We start from the raw sequence: 23,544 nt of genomic DNA on the forward strand, positions 1-23,544 counted from the left end.
ACAAAGTCCTGGCTGGGATGATATAGCTGAGGTTAGTCCTGCTTTGAGCAGGGGGTTGGACTAGATGACCTCTGAGGTCCCTTCCAACTCTAATATTCTATGATTCTATGATTCTTGGCCGCAAATGTTAAATGATTTACATCTACATCTTACTAAATGCTTACCATTCGTTCACAAGCCTGCTTGCCATCCATAAAACCCTTCGGGATTGCATTAGGAGTAAGGATCTCATACCTGTAAGTCAAGTAAAGAATAAACCATTAGACCCAGTAATGAATCATCACCAACACAACCATACTAGCAAACTGGCACTGATTTTCTCTATTTTTAAACTAACCCTGAGACTTTCCTCCCAAAAAAGGCAGAAGAATGAACTGGCAGTCTTAACTTTTTCACGAGCAGTGTGTGAAAAGAAGTGAACCATCAACACCATGCACACATGCTTGAGATAAGATATTGTTTGGAGAAGGAAAGGTTACTGTTCAGAAACCAACTCAAGGAAATTTGGCATTTTAGACATTTAGGTACTTTATTCCTATACCTATGAATACACAGTAAGCGTTTCAGAACTGACATGCAAATACACAAAGGTGGGGAGTCTCTCCCTCCCCCCTCCCCCCAAAAAAAGTGTGTTTAAAGTACTACTTTTTGGAAGAAAGCTCAAAATAGGCTGTTTATCCTGGGTAGCTCTGAATATTCAAACCCACTGGGGCATGGGAGTGGAATGAATTTTAAAGGAGTTCAATGACTGAGTTTCTCTAAAAAGTGTTTCAAATGGTGCATTTAGGAAATATTTTTTTGCACCACTGAAAAATGAAGCTACACCAAAGGCAAGATTTTAAAAAATGTGAAAAAACCCCAAACTTTTAAGTTCCATTTTCAAAAGTAACTTAGGCACCAAAATGCCCAAGTCACTTTTGAAAAATGGGACTCTGGCATGTTTTACAATTTTGCTACAAAAAAGGACAAGAGGTGCTCTTGCTAGCATTCTAGTTACTCTGTTCCTAAAATTCAGAAAAGCCTACTGAATATATGGATTATATATAACACCTAACTAAAGTGAAGAGCCTTTGCACTCAGACAGTGATTAACAGCATTAGGCAAAGTCACAAAAAAGTGACCAACCCTTGTTCACCTTCCTATTCTAAAATCAAGAAAAAGAAAGAAAATGTTTTTCCCAATGAGACCTGAATGACACTACTCTGGCTTACTTTAAATGTAATCAACATCTAAAGAAATTTCAGGAAAAACAGTGTATTTACTCTTATTTTTCAAAGTCTGGAATCTGGGAACCTGTGTGGGGAATGGCTAGGAACCATGTGGGAAGAGGCCTGCGATGGCAAAAGAAAGAGGACTGGTGTGGGGAAGGGGAAATAGGAAGTATCACAAACACCACCCCCTCAACTCTTCAGCCTCAAATCACTTTCAGATCTCTTACACAAGGGTTTTTTTTTAATTAGTTAAAAATGTTTTAAATGAAAAAAAATTGTAAAACCCCAAACTGTTCATACTAGTACCTCTGTCTGAATTCCTGGAACACTATCCTGTTTGGAAATCCTTGTCGACAAATCCTTATTCCTTCCAGGACACCATTACAGCGAAGCTGATCTAAAACCAAGTGTGGATCCAGTTTCCCAGCCTGGACAAGTAGACAAAAGAATACCTTTATACTCTGAACTCATATCAAGGAAAGACAGTTATAATTTTTCACGACTTCATCTATATTACATGTACATATGAACACAGAAGGTATTTTCTGTCTGTATGAATATCTTAAATACTCTCTCTATTTTGAAAGGAGGCATCATTTATGAGGTCTCCATTCAGAACACAGGTAGTGATTTTCCATGCAAAAACAGTACAGAGTACAACATTGGTGCTCGGCACATACCCTCTTCTCGTGATTTGGAATGATGCAGCGAACGAAGTTGGGATTAGTGTTTCGGAGAGTTGCCATCAGTTTGGTGAGAGATTCCTTGTACAGCTGCCCAACAGTACGAAACATGCCCTTCTTGGTCTTGTATGCAGAGCCAAACGCAGTCTCTGTCATACCAGTGACTTGATCCAGGCCCACAATACGGTCCACTGGGAATGACAAGAAAATAAAAATTAAGCAGACCTTAACATTAGTCAGATATAAAGATAAGCAGTACACAGGAGTGACAGTGCAGTAGCAAAAGCTTTGTGGAACAAATGGTAAAAAGATGCCATCTGTAGACAAGGCAATCACAGCATGTGTTAGGGACACTGTGCAGAAGCAGTGGAATTGAAAGCCACAAACTTATATGGCAGAATACTGTAGCTTTGACAACTATGTACGAAAACATCCAGCTCTTTATTTTAAAGTTCTAAATGCACCAACAAAGCCATTGTCTTTATTTTAAGTGAACTCTTGACTGATGAGCAACAGAGAATTACTTGGAAAATGCAGGATATGAATGATGTGAAAAAAGCTTATAAGTAAGGCAAAATAATTCGAGGCTGAAAATTTGAAACTTTGAACTGCACAAATTCTGCACATCTTCTTAAATGAGAATAATCACATATATATTCTATGCAGATTAATAGATAAAAGCCCTGATGCATATTGGAGACTGGTTGAAAAGACATTTCCTTTTAGCTCTTCTATTGATGGTTATACTTTCAGTGAAAGAAAGGGGAGATGTGAATGTGCCAGAGTTTTGCAAGGCCTATGTTATTTTAATAGTTTATGTCAAACTGTACAGACTTCCTCAGCCAAAAGTGCAATAGGTTTAAAGTATAAAAACTGCACAACAAAATTTCAAGAGTTCCAAAGCTGCAATAAAGCATCAGAAGAGAGACTTGAAGAGGAAAACAAACAAACAAAAAAAATGCTCAGTAACTTAAGCTTCATGAAGGAGAAGATGAAGAGACACCTAGTAGAAAGTTAAGAGTCTGAATGTAACTCAAAAGCCACATTTCCAAAGTGAACTAACTCTAGAAATCCTTTCTAATCTTTCATTTCTCATCCAAAAAGGCAGATTGATGCTGCGATCTGGCATTTCTTAGTGTAACTCTTATACAGTATGCACTGATAATTCATCGAGTCCAAGTTAACCAGCTAGAAACAATAGTTATACTGGGGTTAAAGCCTACAAATCTATTCTTGAAGAAATTCATTCACTCAAAACAATGCTTTCAGAATTGGTTCTGTGTACTTATTTCATATACAATATTTCATAAATGTCAATGTTTTATTTTTCAAATTGGAACCAGTTTCTCCTATTTTCATAATTCATAGATTAGATTCCAACGTCAGAAGGGGACCACTGTGATCATCTAGTCTGACTTCAGGTACATCACAGGCTCTAGAACTTCCCAAAGTAATTTGTACAGCAAATCTTTTTAAAAAGCATCCAATCCTGATTTTAAAAAATTGCCATCATGGCCCCTGGTAAATTGTTCCAAAAGTTAATTACCGTCTATTAAAAACGTATGGCTTCTTTCCAATCTGCATTTGCCTAGCTTTAACTTCCAGCCATTGGGCCTTGTTATACCTTTGTCTGCTATACGGAAGAGCCCAATATCAAATATTTATTCCCCATGCAGGTACTTGTAGCCTTCTAGATCAAGTCACCCCCCAAAACCTTCTCTTTGTTACACTAACTATAGTGATAGACTCAAGAACATCGATCTCTCTATAGGGCAGGTTTTCTAATTCTGTAGACATTCTTGAGGTTCTTCTCTAAACCCTCTCCAAATTTATCAACAACATCCTTCTTAAACTGTGGACACCAGAACTGGACACTATTTCAGCAGCAGTCACACCAGTGCAAAATACAAAGGTAAAGTAACCTCTCTGCTCCTATTTATGCATCCCAAGATTGCATTAGCCATTTCAGGCAGTGTCACACTGCAAGCTCATGTTCAGCTGATTATCCTGGGAAGCAGTGATTCTGAAAAAGAGGGTCGCAGTGGCTAGAGTCCCCCATCCTACAAATATGTTTTACATAATTCTATTGTTGAAGCGGAGATTAGAATCTGAATGTATATGGCGTAATAAGTTTGGACCGTATCATCAACCTTTAGTAAGTGTTGCTCAGTGACAAGTGAACAAAATAAGTGGAAATTAGAGCCCAAATCCTACAGATACTAAACCACATGCTTAATTTTAAGCAGCTGAGTAATTCCACTACAGTTAATTCCTACACACGCACTGAAGTGTTTATAGGGTCATGTCCTAAACATTTAACTGAAAGCAGAATGCAATTCTAAACCAGAAGTGCTATTCAAAGGTATCTTTAGCCATGCTACAGAGTATGAAAGAAACCGGCAACTTTAGTAATATTAGAAAGATACTGTGTGCAAACAGACAACAGCAACCACACACACACACCCACACACACACTCTGCATCTCTATGATAACTGAAAGGTTAACCTAAGTGGGCATACCCAAGTTACTTTTACATAGTTATATCTGAAAACTACAAGAATAGAAAAACCTGTTTGAACTTTTTTTTTTTTTTTTTTTAAACACTAAGGTAAATAACAATGTAAGCTTTTCCTGAAAATTGGCCAATCAAATACAGTGGATACTTAAATTTTCAGCTGCCTTGGATAACTGTACAAGAAAACTTCAGTACTTCTTTTAGGAAATTAAGAGGAATAATGCTAGTTTATAGCAGCATAGGGAATACTGAAAAAAATGAGAGGTAACAAAGCAAAACTTAAGTTTAAGGGTGCCCATAATAAGTTTGTTTGTTTGTTTTTTTAACTTTCACCAATTCTTGGGGGTGGGAAGTAGTATTTAAGTGTTCTGGACAAACTTCCAAATAAGGATCAATTGCAAATATTCATTTAATAAGCCCCCTCCCCCCCCCCCCAAAAAAAACAAAAAACAAAAAACAAAAAAACCTTAAAGGGAGAATTTGTAGAAAGAGAAAAAACTACATCAAAGAGCTCTTAAGTAAAAGGACAGTTCACAGGAGTTTGAAATGAGCCATTTTCAATCATGGTCCAACAGCACTTCTACCACTTCAATGTTCACAAGTCAAAGTAATTGCTTTCTAAAAAGCACATAAGTGTTCTTAAATTGTTTCAGTGTTTTTCTTAAAGTTGGGCTGTGAACAGAAGATAAGAATATTGAAAAGCCTACAAGTGATTTCAAATACTTCTAGCTATCAGAGTATTGTTTCTACTGGAGAGCAATTTGGCATATCAAAATAGAAGTTGGAGGCAGTAATAAATCTTTTAATCTGTAATGCTTTAAGTGCAGTGCATAAAATATAAGATGCTATGTGTATGCAGTAGCTATTGAATAGGTATGCACTCAAAGTCACTTGCCTTGTGGAGATATCTAAATTTAGCATGAAATGAACAGTTCGTGCAAGCCTATAAGCAAAAATGATTTTCCTGTAGGTACAATCCTGCCTTTAGGAGACCTAGGATTTTATATACATTCACCTGGTGCATCATGAAGACCAGTAATATTGTCATAGAAAGAGGCTCTCTGAATATTCTGAATCTCTAAGGCAGAGAAACAGCAAAAATAGAAAGACAGAAGAGCAGATACACAAGACACTTCAGTTAGTATAAAGAACACGTTTTAACAATCGCAAGCAAACTTTAAATTGTGCTACAAAAGCAATTAGACCACACATATTCCATGCACATTTCAGTAATCTTTAGATTCAAGTTTTGAGTATTTGGACTGACGTGTTTGTAGGGGAAAGTGGATTTACTTGAAAGGAAAAAGTTATTTTTAAGATGACAGATATCAGATGAATAATATATACTTCATAAACTGCTCTTTGTAGCTGAGCAACAAGTCATTAAGTGTTCTTCAGCCTATAAGTAAATGGGAAAAATCGATACTGAGCTTATTGCTTAGATGAGTCTTTTGTATCATAAAAGAGACCCTGGTTTGCTACCAAATATGAAAGTGTAGCACAATACACAAAGTGTTTAAAAAAAATCAAAATCAAAATCACAGTTCTTGCTAAGTGTTTTGTATGTTAACTGTGCTTCTTTAATTATTTTAGTGGGAGTTGTGTGAAAGATGATACTTTTCGCTAATTACCTGCACCATCAGCTAATTGCAATGTCAAATCCATGTGAATAATAATGCTTAAAGTGTTTTAATATGCTAATTAATTATAATTTATTTAAAAGAGATAGACATATCACACACCGTTACATACATGAAGCCAAATAAGATTTTTCTTCATGAAAACGGCATTGTTAAGCAGCAGCACCACCACCACTGCTGCTGTTTATACCAAGTCTGAAACTAACTATCTCCAAAGACTATTTTCAGATAAGACTCTGGAAGTAAGTCAACACATGGCAATGAGTTGTACGAGCTGTAAATGAACATCACCGTTCAAGGAATGGACACAAAAAGCAGCGAATCAGAGATGGTACATGCGCAAAGGACTGAATTCAGGGTCTAAGGAACAAATCACCTCTCTCTGCTTGTAGTTTTGACTGTCAACATTTGGCTAGCCTTTAGGGATTAAGCTGCTAATATTTTCAACTGTAGACCAGGAAAGAGTAAAACAAAAACTCATCGAAATAAGATAACATCTCACATGATGATGAAATCTGCACTTACAGACACTGTATTCTCTTACCATCCTTCCAGAGCTCTGCAACAAATTTGTCAGAAGATTGGTGCAAAAGGGTAGCCACATTGTCATTCAGAGGATCCATGTTCTTCATCAGCCATTCATCTGCCTTGTAGTCTACCTGTAAAGAAGCAAGCAAGGTTACACGTGGTGACGTTGATAACATTGCTAACCTCGGTTTGGTTTGGGTTTGTTTTAAACTAGTGTTTTCAAAAAGCTATTTCCCAAGAAAACATCCTTTAAACAGTTTTTCCTGAATTTTCCTATTCAATTCTTTCAAGAAAGTGTTAAAGCCTTGGTTTTCTCCTATTGATGTTTATGTGGTTGGGAGTTAATCTGTTTCTCCTTTGTTAACACAAAGTGCTATGAAATGCAGTTTTAAACTTTAATTTAACAAAAAAGAAAGTTTGGCTGTTTTCCCATTTTATTAATCTTATTTGCCAGCTAGAGACACAAGGTGGGCACAGTAATCTCTCTCACTGGACCAACTTCTGTTGGTGAGAGAGACAAGCTTTGCTGCTTGTAACAATGGTAGGAAAAACATTTTCAGACAAGTTATTTTCAAGCAGATGTTTTACTGTAGAAACGACAAAACAACTCATGTAAAATGAGACGGGTCTAATTACTGCAGTTAAATTACAAAAACGAGCAAATTAAGGGTCTGTTGCAAATAATTGATACTTTTAGATTTGGATGACTATTGCAATTAGACAACAAACTTATTTAACAATACTGAAAATAAACAAAAGCTTCCATCTTGATAGTCTTACATTATACCGTGGGTTGATATTAGAAGTACAGCTCAACAGTTGAATACCAAAGTTTTCCAAAGTTAACCTTTGAAGTCCAGAATTTTAAAAGTATTTATTTTATTATGGGAGGTAGATCCTAGACACCTTTAAAAATTTGGGCATCAGTTCATAGGGAGACAGCAGTCTGCAATAAAGGACTTAATACTTCTCAGATTTTGATAGTCATGGGGATCATAAGTATACATTCAAAAATCTCAAGTTTTTCATAGGGTGCACACCAGGTTTTAAAAGAGAGATTGTTTAGTGATCCACTCCATCCCATTCATGATCATTTAATATCACGGTGGGCAAACGTCAAAAACCGTTGATACTGAAAAGTACTTTGGGTATTCTAATACAGCTTTACATCTAGAAAAAAGGAACAGCCAGCACCCATGTAAGCAACCAGCTCTCAGAAGAGTACACAACACAGGTTGGAAACCTCTGGCCTAACTCACAGTTAGACAGCAAGTCAAGTTAACAGAAACCCTATCAGTAGGACTGTGCTCAGAACAGAAATACCATTTTGTGAAGGATTTTGAGGTTTGTTCTTTTGATTTGGAATGGAACCTAAAATTTTGAGGTTATCCGAAAATAGAAAAAAATTAGATCAATCAAAATGTTTTGACAAAAATTAGAAAGGTTTCAACTATATATATATATATATATATATATATATATATATAATATAATATAAAACAAAACCGTTTCAAAATGAAAAGTCATTTCAAAAGGAAAAAAAAATTCACACAGACAGTGCTGAAAGAGGACATGGTCAATATCTGACTTTTGCCCTCCAAAAAAAAATTGAGGAAATAGACATGATTTCCAAAATGTTTCAATTTTGATGGAACTGTAAGACAAAAAACAAACAACCTTTCCTGAGTTCTTCTGAGCCGCTCCACCTGCCAGAAAAATTTGCACAACATTGCACATCACAGAAGTGGCCAAACCAGTCTAATTTGGATTGTTCTTCTTGACAAGGCAGACAACTCCTCACAACAAGAAATATTGGACTGCCTCCTATCACAAAGGCAGACATGAAATTATTCAGATTTCTCTATTTATGTTTCAAATTAACAGCAAGATTTTTTGGTTGTCCCCCCCGCCCTTTATGATACCGGTCCTCCCGGTGGGAAGCATCAATAAAATGTCAATGCTCAGACACACCAGCACCATTCAGTTGTGGAGACTGTGAAACAGTGATAGGTGTTAGTATTTCTAAGTTACCAATTTGAAATTTCACTTTATATTCTAATATGATAAAATGTTTGTTCATCTACACCAGGTAACAGCTAAGTATTGCAGTTTTCCTTTAGGCAAGTAAGTATTTTTGCATATGGAAATGCATTGATTTTTTACAACTTAGTTTTGGAACACAACTGTATTAGAAGGGAATTTTTGAAGTGAAGCAGAGTGGAAGGACAGGATATCTGATCCTTTGTCAAACTCAGACCCACTTCCTGGGACATTTACTAGTCCATGATTTTAAAACAGAGTATGTTATTTAAACTTTCTTGTCAACATGAGCTGGGACTTTCCTGGGCATATATGAATGTAAAATCCAACCAGAGGTTGATCATAGTCACTGTGTGTGACATGCATATCAGAATAACTATAAAAAAACAGCTGAATCATGGGTCATGGTAATGAAAAATCAGTCATGAGAGCATCAATTACAGAAAACGAATGCTTTCATGTAGCCCCCTAGGTGCCCAAATCCAGGAGAAGCAAGAATCCAGAACAGTTAAGTATAAACAGAAAAATTCAAGGGCACTGGTTCAAGCCTGGACCACAGAAGGTAGTAAGTAATACATACTGATGAAAAGAATGACTTCCTGATGGACAACTGTCCACATCACAACCGGACCAGTTAGTCTTAGTAGGGGAAGCAAAGATGGAATGAGTAATGACAACTGAAATACATTCTTAGCCCTAAAAGGATTCTTCTTAAAAAAAAAAAAAAAAGAAAAAAAAAAAGAAAAAAAAAGGAGTATCGGTGGAACAAGGTGGAGGAAGCTAGTATTGTCACTGCCCTGCTGAGCCTATTCTAAAATAAAGGATTGATTTCAAGAACTGTCAAATCTGGAACCTTTTAAGACTGCCAATTTTAAAAATTAAAATATTTTCATTGGAAACCCTAAAAAAAATCCACCTACTATGTAATCAGCTTTATGGAAATGAAGCAATCATAAGTCGTTGCTGAACCAAAAACCTTTTTATTCTATTATTTGGAAAACTTAAATCTCTTCAACTAAGGGTGTTTAATAGTTTGACTGCTCTGCAATTGTAGATTCTGATCCAGCAATAAAGATTTCAATAAAGCATTCTCAAATATCTTTTAAACAAAAAAAAAAAAAATCACTAAATTTTTCCTATGTTACAGTTCGCATACACATAGTTGAATACCACTAAAGCTTTAGCAAATTTTCCTAAAACTAGTCTATTTACAACACAATCGTAATTTTTTTTTAACAAGTTGTACAACACATACCTTCCCTGCATAATGAATAATGCAGAAGTCAGCCTTATCCTTTAGCTGCCTTGGTTTTTGGAATTTGGAGTGAGTTCCTTGTTCTTGGACCAATTTTTCCACAAATGTCTTGTCAGTAGCTTTAGGGAACCAACATTCTTCATCTAGCAAAGCCAGTACACCAGGGGGGTTTGCCTAATAAAACAAACAGTTGGTGGATTTAAACAAGACTTAATTGAAAATATGAAACCAGATATTGAGATAAAGCCCTTTAAAAAAATCATATATACCAACCCATCACACTCCAGAAAAAAGTTTCTGGAGAGAAAGCGTATAGTTTTGAGATTTCATTTTCTCAAGTCCCATTTTATTTAAATAGAGAAATGTGGTGAATAGACTTCACCAATGACAAATGTAAGACATGGACGGTAGTGAGTTCGAGGAAGCTCATTCCATTTTAGACTACATATATGTACCGTAAATCCTGAAAAACATCCTCAGTTCTACAGTAATCTCATATTTTTGTTTACAACTGAATAGTAGAGTTACAGAACTCAAATGCTTTTCAGTAAAAGCTTTAAGCGAACTGCAAAGTTTTATTTAGCTATCTAAGGGTTTTATATGTCCCCCTTAACACATTATCTGAATATCTCACAATATTAGCATGTTTATCCTCAACATCCATATGAGGAGGCAAGGAACAACTATTATACTCATTTTACAGGTGGGGATCTGTATGAGGGTGGCCTCTTTTCCCAGGGAAACAGATTTCTACATGCAAGTCTTAAAAAAAGCAAAACGTGAATTTGCAAGTCTCCACATTTTACAGGATATGGCTATATGAGGCCATTCCATGACATGTGCCCATGTAACAATTTACAGGAAGCTGGTTTTGTTCAACATCTTCATTAATGATCTGGAAGATGGGGTAGATAGCACCCTCAGCAAGTTTGCGGATGACACTAAGATGGGGGGAGTGGTAGATACCCTGAAAGGTAGGGATAGGATACAGAAGGACCTAAACAAACTGGAGGATTGGGCCAAAAGAAATCTAATGAGGTTCAACAAAGAAAAGTGCAGAGTCCTCCACTTAGGAAGGAAGAATCCCATGCACAGCTATAGACTGGGGACCGACGAGCTAGGCAGCAGTTCTGCAGAAAAGGACCTGGGGGTAACAGTGGATAAAAAGCTGGATATGAGTCAGCAGTGTGCCCTGGTTGTCAAGAAGGCTAATAGCATATTGGGCTGCATTAGGAGGAGCATTGCCAGCAGGTCACGGGAAGTGATCATTCCCCTCTATTCGGCATTGGTGAGGCCGCATTTAGAATATTGTGTCCAGTTTTTGGCCCCCCACTACAAAAAGGATGTGGACAAGTTGGAGAGAGTCCAGCGGAGGGCAACAAAAATGGATTAGGGGGCTGGAGCACAAGACTTATGAGGAGAAGCTGAGGAAACTGGGCTTGTTTAGTCTGCAAAAGAGAAGAGTGAGGAGGGATTTGATAGCAGCCTTTAACTACCTGAAAGGGGGTTCCAGGGAGGATGGGGATAGGCTGTTCTTGGTGGTGGCAGATGACAGAACAAGGAGCAACTGTCTCAAGTTACAGGGGGAGGTCTAGGTTGGACATTAGGAAAAAGTTTTTCACTAGGATGGTGGTGAAGCACTGGAATGGGTTACCTAGGGAGGTGGTGGAATCTCCATCTTCAGAGGTTTTTAAGCTGCGGCTTGACAAAGCCCTGGCTGGGATGATATAGCTGAGGTAGTCCTGCTTTGAGCAGGGGGTTGGACTAGATACCTCCTGAAGTGCCTTCCAACTCTAATATTCTATGAGTAGGTACCAATGTTTGGCTCTTAAAACCCACTCAAGTTTTAGAATATTTTACACTAAGTATTCTGTATAGTGAAAACATGCACATTCCTTCCCACAGGCTTTTCAGCAGGCAAAGCTATTTATTCCAAGGAGACAGAATATGGGTCTTCTTTCTGGATCTGCATATTCAAAGTACAGATCTTTGCTAACATTTCTCTCCCTGCAAACTAAGTTGTAAAGAAAGAACTGGTTTGCTGAATGTTTGCTGCTCTGGATGCAAGTATAGCATTATATGCAATAATAAAGGTGTATTAAATGTGTCAAAGACTAACTGCACAACAATTATAGCTCAAATCTGGAAAAATATAGGAAAACTGACTCAGATGAAAATGCTGGTCATAACCATTATTATGCTTCCAATTCTGGGTTTTGTGCATCTCTCATAGCCGGAAAACTGGGTTCTAGAGCAAGAAAAATATTTTCTTAAACTGAGGGGAGGAACCCCTTAACTCTGTTTTGCATTTCCTGTAAGGATGAGGATATACAGATGTTACATGATACTGTAACGCAAAGCAAGTATATGTTGTGACATCTTAATTATTTGTCCTATAGAGGACTCAGGATAAGCTTCAGCCCAAATCTGGGGGGTTGGGTGGGGAAAATGGGAATAACCACTCAAGATTGGGGCTCTTTTTCTGGACTCTTAAGCTGCTCCTTGTGCTGATTGGAGTGGTCTACTGTTCTCAGAGACTGGGCAACAGTCAGGACTCTTTAGCCAAGTGCAATGAGAAAACAGTTTCTCAAAGGCTGCCGTTTTAGAAGACCCACACACAAGGCTGATTTAAGGTGAAATCCTGATCCTATTGAAATTGATGGAAATTTTGCCATTGACTTCAAAAGGGGCCAGGATTTCACCTTAACTCTTCAAGGGAGTTCTGGTTGAGCCACCACATTAAGCACCCATAATACCATCCACTTGGTCAGGCTTGAAGATGAGAGCAGTGAGGACTTGGTTAGTATAAGAAACAATATAAATAGTAAGTCCAAGTATTTAGTCCAATATGACTAAAACAATGCACTAATATCCTCACACACAAATGGACACAGGATTACTTTACAGTGGACACAAAATACTTAGACTAAAATTAATATAAAAATAATGGGATGCAGTCCTGGGTGGTCACATATTCAAGTTAATCCAATTCCTGGGACTATTCCCCAAGAGGGCCTGTATCTGGTCCAGAAATCCACAAGAAATGAAAGAAACTTACAGGCCTTTCTATTAAATCAATGCAGGGCTGCAGATCCAGTCCAAAATCAATGAAGTTCCATTCTATGCCCTCCCGCTGGTACTCTTCTTGTTCCAGGATAAACATGGTATGGTTGAACAATTGCTGCAACTTCTCATTGGTGTAGTTAATACAAAGTTGCTCAAAAGAGTTCAGCTGCAAAATATTTAGTGAGTTAGAAGAATAACTATGGCAGAATTTATACTCTTATAAAATGTCATCTGTTAACATTTGCAAGAATTATTTTGAAGGGCGAAAATCTGATTTTATTAAGGGATAATTTGCTAACATCCAATAAATGAAAGATATGTTTTGTCTGAAATTGTGTGTAAAACATAGTTCAAGATTATCTTATCTGCAGTTTACTCGACTGCTATGTTACAGGAGAAATCCACAACTGCAGAATAAGTGGTCATGCATGGGTGCATAACTCATACTAGAAGAGGGACTAGGGCTGTAAATATTTGGAATTGTAATTTAGGATAGCCAGAACCTTTATACATTGCAAAATTAATCAAGTGCTTCATATAATCTTTATTGCATTCTTGAAATTAATTGCTTTACAGTACTTTACAATTAGGGATTGTCAGCACTAAGGGCTATGTACACAGTGATTGATGGAAATCAGAATTTAAAGCTATATATTAGTTTCCCATAATCGACTCTTTAGCATACCTCAAAGATTTCAAATCCAGCGATATCTAGAATGCCAATGAAGGAAGCTCCCTGTCGTTTGGTCCTATCCAGAGCTTTATTAATGCGATGAACAAGCCAGCGGAAGAGGCGTTCATAGGTGGCTTTTGCCAACGCTTCCACTGCAAAGTCTGCCTGAAAATCAAAACATAGTAAACATTTATTTATTCTGGAGAAGTGATCAAAAGAACAAGGAACTGGATCTTATCACAAATAACTGCAAAGGGAACTGAGGAGGTTTAATGCAGCTAATACCACTTAGGAAAGAAAATAGGCAGCAGAAATACTACATGGTTTGATTAAAAGTTATAACAAAATTTAACCTGTTGTCAACAAAATTAAATTGCTTTTGTACATTTGATATGTACAACAACATTAGAATCAAGTTCTGCTGAAGGTCAAGGAAAGGGGAAAAAGTTCTACTCACTATACATTCTTGTATTTTGCCTTGCAAGAAAATTCAAAACACAACCGAGTGAGATGTAACAAAGAACAGACAGATTTACTGAAAGCAGCTGAAAAGTTATTTATTTTATACATCAGAACTTACTTGTTCTTTGGTCTGGGCTTTCTGAACGTAGTCTCTGCCAACTTTAATGCGTGGTGTAAGTATAGCTCGAGTAAATTCCATTACATTCATTCCCAGTAGATGGCAGAGTTTCTGTGCAACTGAGGTTGAAAGTAATAAAGTTATTCACTTAAATGCCAAAACTCCTCACAGCAACTAGCCAGAACATTAAGGAAACAAGTTCTTGAAAACTTTGTCAATAGCTGGTTCAATGATTTTTAGCAACTACTCAATACAGAAATCAGAAGCAGCACTCAATCTTGTGAAAAATAAAATAAATCATCATCATCAACAAGAAGTGTCAGTGAGGAATCCCTGAACATGCAGCAACACTTATACAAACACATTATTGAATCCCTGTTCATTTAGTGCAAACACACACCAGATTGGTTCAGGAAATTGCTAAGAAGCATTTGTGACACACTGTACCCCAAGTACACCCTTATGGTGTGGTTTGTATATCTCTCACATTCACCCTGACCGTGTATCTGTGTATTGTCTGATGCAAAGTATGCCGTGTAAGGTGTTTTTGGAATGCTCATGCCATACTGAACATTATTGTTATGGTGGCATGTTTCCTACAATGTCATACATATGTGCAGATACGAATAATATTCAGTATGGCATGAGCATTCCAAAAAACACCTTACAGGACATACACAAATCATACCATAAGGGCGTACATGGGGTACAGCGTGTCACAGCACTGGAGCTGAATATTGTTGGTTTTCAATGAAAGCTCATTCATTCTTTTGATACAGTATGCCAGATGCCACAAAGAGTACGTCTATACTACAGCTAGGAATGTGCATCCCAGTCTGAGTAGACAGACACATGCTTGATACATACCTGCCCACATCCCCTGTGTAAACACTCTGATGGCTGGCACAAGCTGCCACCCATGCTACCCTTGGCTACCCTGCTGTTTTCAGTGCACTAGCTCGAGCAAAACTAGCACGTATCTGCCTACACAAACTGGGAGCACACTCCATGCTGTAGTGTAGACATACGGCTGCTTAGAGAAACTCCTGTGCTTCAGTGGAGACATGTACAGCAACACATTGCTATGGGATTTTGGTCCTCGGCTGCATCACAGCAGGCACTGAAACAATTTCAGAGTGTTTTCACCTAAAGCAACTGGTATAAAAATGCTGGAGGCAAAATAATCATACTGAATGGACAACTGACCTTTCCTGGTTTGGAAATATCTACATTATTTCTATTTATTTTCTTTCAGTACCAATCCTCTTTCCTATACATATTTTCTATTAATAGGTTGGGTGGTTTTTTTGGTCACTTAAGCTTTCTAAAAATGAATCTGACACACAGATTTTCTTAGCTCCAGAGCGAAGTGTTTTTCTCAAGTGTGTCAGCTTCTAAACTTTCCCAGGACATGCAGCAAGTGAATAATTTAGTCCTCATCATTCCAATATGAGGATTTGGCATCCCCCCCCCCCGATTTACTCTTAAAAAAAGGGGAAACCCTCTTTCTGGAGCAATTTTGGAATGGGAACATTAGTATCAATACCAATGCATACACTCTTTGCTTCCATTTCCTTTGCTAGTATTGACAATATTGTTTCCCAGCCCCCAAAAGCCATGGATTCTGTGCTTGGTCATGTACTCCTCCATGAGTTTACAAGTCATCAAAGTATGCAATCAGTGAAACAATGGTAACATAAAAAATTCAGCATTACAATTTCACTCCACTGTTACAAAGGAGGAAATGTACTTTGAGTACAACGTATTCAACAATTAGAAAACACAAATTTGACACAAAGAGTCCATATTTAGACATTTGAAGGACGAGTCCTGCTCTTTAAAAGACTGAGTAGCCACAACTCCCTTTGGCTTGATATTTTTCAACATCTTTCCTGCCAGTATCTCACTCTTCTCTCTCATGTATCCCCTGATTTCCCTAAGCAAAGGAACAGCTACAGGCCCCAGTAACTTGTATCTTACAGTATTTTCATCTGAAGTGTATGGAAAGGGTGTCTTATACAAAAAGTTATTCTTCCACCCCTCCCCCCCTTATTTCTTCTTTGTCATTATTCAGATACCAAAAGTTAGCAGTGGCAACATCCATCTCCAGAAGTCTAAATGTACTGTTCACTTTTCAGAAGTGTATCTGGCGGTTTTTCCCCTTCCCATATGTTCCATTCCTCCCCCTAAAACTTGCTTTTTTATAGTATTTTATTACAAGCTAGACAATGTGATGAGTAACAAACAATGAGCTAACACTAGAATCACATGAACAGTTTGGATTCTGAAGGGAGGTTAATCTCAATGTTTTGTAGGATTTGGGACACATTTCTGAGATGATGTACATACTGACACTTCTAGTAGCATGCAAAGAAACAACTGTAGATGTAAGCTTGATGAATAGATTTTTGTCAATTGACAGGACCGTTCACTATATTTTCAGCCGGATTCACCCTGGGAGAAAAGGAAATGCAGCCATCTCATTTGCTAAAGGAACTGTATCCCTTGTTAAGGGATTTGGGAGGGGGTATGGGGTGAGGATGTTAAAACATACCCACTATACTTGTCATGAACAATCTGCCTTCCTGTAGATAATTAAGATTTGTTCGTTTTCCTCTTTCAAGAATTCTCTTAATCCCGTAAGATTCCTCTAAGGTGGTGTGGTTGCTGGTTTCTGTTTTTAGTTTTGTTTGTTCTTTTATAAATCCACAGCACCCTCAAGGACCCATCCTTTTCAACTGAACAGGTTTGGATGGGACAACTCCTTCCCTCTGAAGCCAATAAGGACTGTTCATCTTTCAGAAGGAAGTGTCTCAAATTGAATTGTGCGTTCTTGTTCAGTGATCCGCCGCACATCCTAATCAAATTTGTTCTGTATAGTTACAATTTTTTTTTCCAACTGAGACTGCTGCAAACTCAGTTTGTTTTTTTTTCCCCCATCTCCTGCTTCATCACCAAAGTACCTACCAAAGTAGTCCCTTAGTCACAGCTTGCCTTCACTGTGTTGCACAGGTGTAACTGATTGTAGCTAAATAAAAGGTTCTGCTGGAAGATTCACATGAAGGAACAGAATCTCTCTTAGCTTTACTGAGCCAGAGCCGTACAGTTATTTGTCCCTAAAACGAACAGCTATGACAAGTTTTACAGGACACAGTCACTGTTCAGGACAGACCTGCATTCTCAATTGGCTAGAGGAGTCTGTCAACCGAAGCAATCAATTTTTTCAGCTACAGGAACTGAAGCTTTTCAGGACTTCAAGCCTCTGCTAGCCCACACAGCAAAAGGGTGGGATCCAGTTAAAGTTTGGGTCATCCACGCAGCAGTGCCTAGCACTAGCCATCGGATCACCAAGCTAGGAGACCTATTCATTAAAGAGGGACAGTACACAGGACTTTTTTCCAATCTCTGGAAACTGCAAAATAATTGGGCTTGTGCCACTTACAAAAAATTACACTGGATTGGAGAGCACAAATGTGGAGCTTGGTCTTGCCCACCATCCTCCCACTTGAAAACTTCCCGTTCTGTTCAAGAGCAAAACCTGGCCTTTTTAGTTTGGAATCTTAACCTTGAAGTGTTGCTCTGATGGAGCTAGGCATGTTGCGATTCTGTTTGAGATGCTGGGGAGAAAGGCAAGTGTCTCACTAGAGGTAATTTATGATGGTCTTATGTATTGCATCTGCTAATGATTGGTTGTCTTTGGGTGTTTAATTGTATTTAGTTTGCATTTTTATAATCTATTTGTGATTATTAATGTAGAACTGCCACATTTCGGTTGTACGTAACTTAAATATAGAGACAAGAACAACTTTGTTCTACAGTGGAAACACGATTAGTGTACACTAGAAATAGTTACCTTGCTTCCTCTTACTGTAATTGTCTTACCTTAATGCCCAAATTAAAATCGTAACACTTCTAACTTTCAAATAGTCATCAAACCTACATAGCATTGTTTTAATCCTCATCCTCAAGTTCTGAGGACATGGTTGTTAGCTGTCTCAGTACATCTCACTACAGTTATAACAACTCAGAGGTTATTAGACTTCCTGAACCAAACAACCTGTTAATTTTCAGTGACTGAGGCCTGTTCTACACTAGGAAATTAGTTCAACGTAACTATGTTGGTCAGGGATGTGAAAAATCCATACCTCTGAGCAACACAGTTAAAACAACCTACCCCCCAGTGTAAGCAGCACTAGGAACAGGAGAATGTTCCCATTGACCAAATTACTGCCTCTAGGGGAGGGGAGGTACCTATGCCAATGGCAGTAGAACTCCTCTAGTCAGGGTAGGAAGTGTCTTCACTGAAGCGCTTGGGCTATGCAGCTGCAGCGTTTTAAGTGTAGAAAAGCCCTAAGAGGCATCTTGAAGTTTCTGGATAGGATTTTATTGCTTATGTCATCGCATAAGTAGTCAATCATTAATACGCTTCATAAAAAGCTTCATTTGTTCTTCAGCGCCTATGAAGTTTTCAGCAAATGTCAGAGCTCTCCCATTTCCACTTTCCCCCTGAAAGAATGTTAGGGCACTAAATATAAAAACTGATAAAAATGCAGGGAATACGAGAAAAAAATCGCAAGATGCTCAAGCCATGAAACAAATTTTAAATCCGAGTCAGCCTTTCTGCAACATTTGTTTGATCATTCAACACTTTTGCTATCCAGAAAGTGGAGAGGTTATACATTTAAAATGAAGATACTGCTAATATGAATATAGCCACAAATCCCATCACAACATGACTTATACAAGGAATAGTAGTTCCTTTGTGTCTTGCTAAATGGTTTATAGAGAAATCAAAACTAATTTTTGGCTACGAAAACAGCCAAACACTTTGCAGTTCACCAAAGTCAGTTTTAAACTACTTTAAAGAGGTTACTTTCCAAGAGATGGCTTAGAATGACAGAACACTGGTAACAAATGAGGTCTGAAAATCCTTATCAGTGCCTAAGGGACTGTGTCCTTCTTTAAAGCAAGTCTACCAAATGCTGACTGCACTCTGAAGTATTAAAATGAAAAAATAAATCAGTCACATCTTCCTGTCATTTCAGAAATAGGACTGTCTAAACACAGTTTTTCTTAAACTCAGCCATTTCACTAAGGAAGTTGTGCTTGGCTCCAGGATTCTTTTCATTGGCAATGTAACTACTGTCAAGAACCAAAGAAAAGGAACAGATTTAAGCATTTTTTTTCTGGTGTTTAAGTCTTTACTGAGAAGCAATTAATGAGGCTACAACTGAGATGCTTATTCAAAGTTTAGGAGCAGTATGAACAGCTTCAATAATTTATGGAATTCTGTAGACAGCAGTTTTAATGTCTGTGGGGAAGAGAGTATAAAAAGATGGGGGTGTTTTAATAGTTGCATGCTGGCTGTTACTATTACAAATTATGACCTCTCTCTGGCAGAGAACTTTATAGAGGAAGCTCAGAAAAAAGAGAGACTTTTGGACTTTACAGGATATATGTAGAACAAGTTATAAATCAGAAAAGCACAACTAATGTCACTAAAGGCCACACGGTGTGACCAATTTACCTGTATTTTCTGGCATGGAGGCCTGATCAGTGTTTCTTTCCTTCTTGAAAGAAATGTTACCAAATTGTAGTACGGAGGACACCACTTTCAGCATTGCTGTGTTAACAGAAAGACAAACATTTTCTTCTCAAATGTGTGTCTTAAAATCCAGCCCCTCCCCAAGTTTAGGCACACATTCAAGCCCAGTTCAAAAAGGTGAGAGTTATTATTGCGCTATGCTATGTAGCAGTCTTTCTTGCTTCTTGGTCAATTTTATTAAATTAAACAGAAGACTGCTTTCATTTCTTGAAGTAGTGCAATGTTTGCCACAGGTTTCAAAGCATCAAAACATTAGATTTAAGTTTGGTTGTCAACATTTGTTTCATTTAGTCTTTGTAATTTTACACAAAAAGCAAAAAATCAAGTACACTGCAGAAATCAAAAAGACAACTTACACAAAATTTCCTCATGAGAAAATCCCATGATGTGCATGGCTTCCATAGTCTCCTGAAAATTATCCTTGTCTTGCTGCCCAGGAATGGGGATATAGCCATTAGACAAAAATCTGTAATTGTTAAATCCTTCAAGCAGCAAATCAGCTGTAGTGGAGGGGGAAAAAAAAAATAAGAAAAAGCTTTATGCACAAGTCTAATATTTTAAAAGCTTTAACAATAAGTGGACTCCCAGTTATATCAGCATTTAAATAAACTTGATTACAAACAGTTACCCCAGGTGAAGAGTTCATTTTTCTATAAATATCATATTTCTAGAGAGAAAGTGTGGAAGCCAGTTTCCCACAATCTTTAATATAAAAAGGTCCAGTTACCAACCGCTTCAAGCTGGCTTTATAAAAAGCTGGATTAGTTTCTTGCACTGGGTATGAACTGGACACTGTTCTGCATAGGGTACAGCATTACTGTTAAGATCCTCTAGATGAGGTATTGACACAGACATTCCTTCTTCTACCCATATCTGAGGGCTGTCCAAGTAGATTTTTATATACATTTGAAGTGTTGAGACAGCCCTGGAGTCCTAACCACACAGATTCCTCTTTAACGTTTAAGTGTATATTCACACACAGTTATGCATATCCAACTGTGCTCCCTGGAGTATTTGTGCACTTAAAGTGAGTATGCTAAACTGCATGCACATGGGACTGAAAACTTGGCCCATCACATATATTAATCTTGACAAGAAGCCAACTGCCTGTTTTGGAATGACCACAGTTAGCCATTGTTAAAGGTGTAAGATTCAAGTAGTAATTACACTAGATACTAGCAGTTCTTCATTTCAAAGAACCTGACTAAGGATGGAGCTATCCAGTATAATCACACTCCTATAGTAAATTTGAGTAAATATATGCAAGTTACATCAAACTATATAGAGAGGCGGCAGGGCTCCACTCTTGGAAGTGATCAATATTCACCATGGAAGTGTAAACATTACATCAAAGCTAGTTTCTTCAGGCTTTTATCATGTATTCATTTGGCCAATGCTTTGGCATTCTGCCTAGTCTGAGTGCATGGTCTGGTATGGATGTGGCAGATGCTGCCAAATGCTCTGTGACTTGCTGAAACTAAAGTACTGCCAGTCTATCTACTGACTGCCAGCCAGGGACTCAATTAAGGGGCTACAAAACCCTTGATCTACACTGGTCCAGAGTTTGCGATCTGGAAGTCATTCTCTTAAAATACTGTGGTTATTCAACAGTTGCTGGACCAACAAATCTGCTACAGTATGAAGAGTGATTCAGAATAAAGCCAGCTCTTTTCTTTCCATACATCTGAACTTGGAAAATTAATTACTCTTTCAAGCCCAAGAAGTAGTGGAACTTCACTGATCAAAGCACTAAAACTGGCAAATTCAGAATACATAAGAACTGAATAGGGTGGCAAGATTAGGTTTGTAACTTACACTTCAGGTGTTCTCCTGCCCCAGAGAGCAGTTGATAGAAGATATGAAATGTTCGTTCATCTTTGGCCTGACGAACAGCGCGAGACTTTTCCAACAGATCTGATCATGAACAGTCAAGGATCTAAACTTATATTGTGCATCTTTTCATGAAAAAGTCAAACAGAAAATTGCACACCAAAGTAGGCTGCATTAGCTAACAGCAAAATCATAGAGATCAGTTTGGTGCTTGTTGTGTTGGATCTACACCCTCGAGAAGTGACAAACAATTACAATTGTTTTAACATTTGTAACATTAGATTCCTCTCTTGCTGTTCATTTTTTGCAGGAGACATTTGAAAGCCTATTGCAAGGATCAGATAGGGATTTTAGAAAGCTATTTTAAATTACCCCATGTGTTAATTCAGTAGTTAATTGGGGTTTGAGGCTCCCTGTCAGATATTTTGCTTTGCTTGTTGCACACCAAAAAAGAAATGTTTGTCACATTACTCACACATACATAAAAGGAACACTAAGATACTAGAATTAATTTTCATTATAACAACAATTTCCCTTTCTCCCTCCCCTCTATATTTGTTGTACTGTCTTTTCAAGAGAGAAAAATCCTTTCTTCAAAGTCTCTTAAATGGCATCAAACACCCTCATTGGGAGTCAATGTATGTGGTAGCTCTCAGATTCTGATACAGTCTAACACTGTTGTCTACTAAAACAAAAGAAGCACATGAAAGGGGGAAAAAGCTAAAAAAAGAAAGGAAAAATGCAGCTTCTTTCTATGGCGATTCAGTTAGTTGCTGGAAGATCATAGGCACAGCACATAACCCTGTTAGTCACTCCTGGAACCAGGCTTTAATCCCCTTTAATCTGGACGGTCTGACTAGATTCCTCTGATTTCCTCTGGCCAGTTTGTTGAAGGAAAGATTTTTACTTAGATCCATCTACTTGGAAACTATTTCTAGTTTGCTATGAGCAGCTTGGAAGTGTGTTAGGGCTAAGTTTGTCCATCTGCCTAAGACAGACTCTTATTAGATAAAAGGAAAAGAGATGGGAAAACAGTAGGAGGAATAAGGCAGGGAGACACTGATATAGCAGCAAGGAAAAGTATTTAAAGGGAACCTTTAATTCACCTCTTTGGAGTACTCAGGACACACCCATGGAGATGGTGGCATAATGTGGTTGCCCCTCCTTATCTGATCTGTAAGAACATATCTGAGGATAAAGGCCATTTGAGGATAAGTCCACAGGTACTAGCTCATGGTAATGATCACCATGAGGGTGATACAGGTTGAGACAATGAAGACCCCAAAACTAATTATCTAAATAAATTACCAACTGTTCCTCAGAAGTGTCCAAGATGACGGAAAGGGACAGGGAGAAGACCGTCAGAAGTGCTCAACAAAATAAATGTGATAGTTTATATATGCGTGGATATTCTCATTTTAAGAAAATTCTGGTGTCAACAATTTTGTAAATTTACCCCAAACCTTTTAAAGTCTCTTAAATTTCTGATTAAGCTTTAGTTTAAACCCACACAGTTAAAATAATTTTGGGCTCCATTTTATAATCTCAGCAATTTTACATAACAGGTTTCAAAACACAGTCAAATTAAAAGCTTGGGCTTGTAATTCCAGCAATTTAACTTCTTTGGTGCTGATTAGCTTTCCCTAATGTGAAAACCACCACAATCTGCGATGGACAAGTTGGGATCCTACAGTAAGTAAATTAGGACTTCAACCAGTCTTTCAAAAATAGGGCACAGCTGAATCCTCAAATGCCTCCCACACATGAAAAAAATGCAGTCTGAGTATTTTGGCTTGAACATTCTGTATGTAATGTACAGTTGTCATTTCAAAAATGTTTTTAAAAAGTTAGTTCTATACATTCTCTCATTTTAATTAATTTAATAGTATTTAAATTGTTTCTAAACTTCAAAGTTTT

The 23,544-nt window shown here is 37.7% G+C and overlaps 1 protein-coding gene across 4 annotated transcripts in view; it reads right to left on the reverse strand.

The window, feature by feature from the left end:
* The window catches only part of MYH10 (myosin heavy chain 10), a 144,076-nt gene that overhangs the window by 36,243 nt on the left and 84,289 nt on the right, over positions 1-23,544 (reverse strand). For all 4 annotated transcript variants that reach the window (XM_067547761.1, XM_067547760.1, XM_067547759.1 and 1 more), the window contains 11 exons: positions 21,613-21,711; positions 20,154-20,297; positions 19,720-19,815; positions 14,193-14,311; positions 13,625-13,777; positions 12,932-13,105; positions 9,874-10,047; positions 6,595-6,709; positions 1,892-2,085; positions 1,518-1,639; positions 165-234 (listed from right to left, as the gene is read on the reverse strand). In XM_067547761.1, the coding sequence (XP_067403862.1) occupies positions 165-234; positions 1,518-1,639; positions 1,892-2,085; positions 6,595-6,709; positions 9,874-10,047; positions 12,932-13,105; positions 13,625-13,777; positions 14,193-14,311; positions 19,720-19,815; positions 20,154-20,297; positions 21,613-21,711 (1,460 nt within the window). The remainder of the gene's footprint in view (positions 1-164; positions 235-1,517; positions 1,640-1,891; positions 2,086-6,594; positions 6,710-9,873; positions 10,048-12,931; positions 13,106-13,624; positions 13,778-14,192; positions 14,312-19,719; positions 19,816-20,153; positions 20,298-21,612; positions 21,712-23,544) is intronic.

The sequence above is a fragment of the Emydura macquarii genome, unplaced genomic scaffold, assembly GCF_026122565.2.
Source record: "Emydura macquarii macquarii isolate MOO-44397 ecotype Brisbane River unplaced genomic scaffold, CSIRO-AGI_Emac_v2 contig_1230, whole genome shotgun sequence".
Classification (NCBI taxonomy): Eukaryota; Metazoa; Chordata; order Testudines; family Chelidae; genus Emydura; species Emydura macquarii.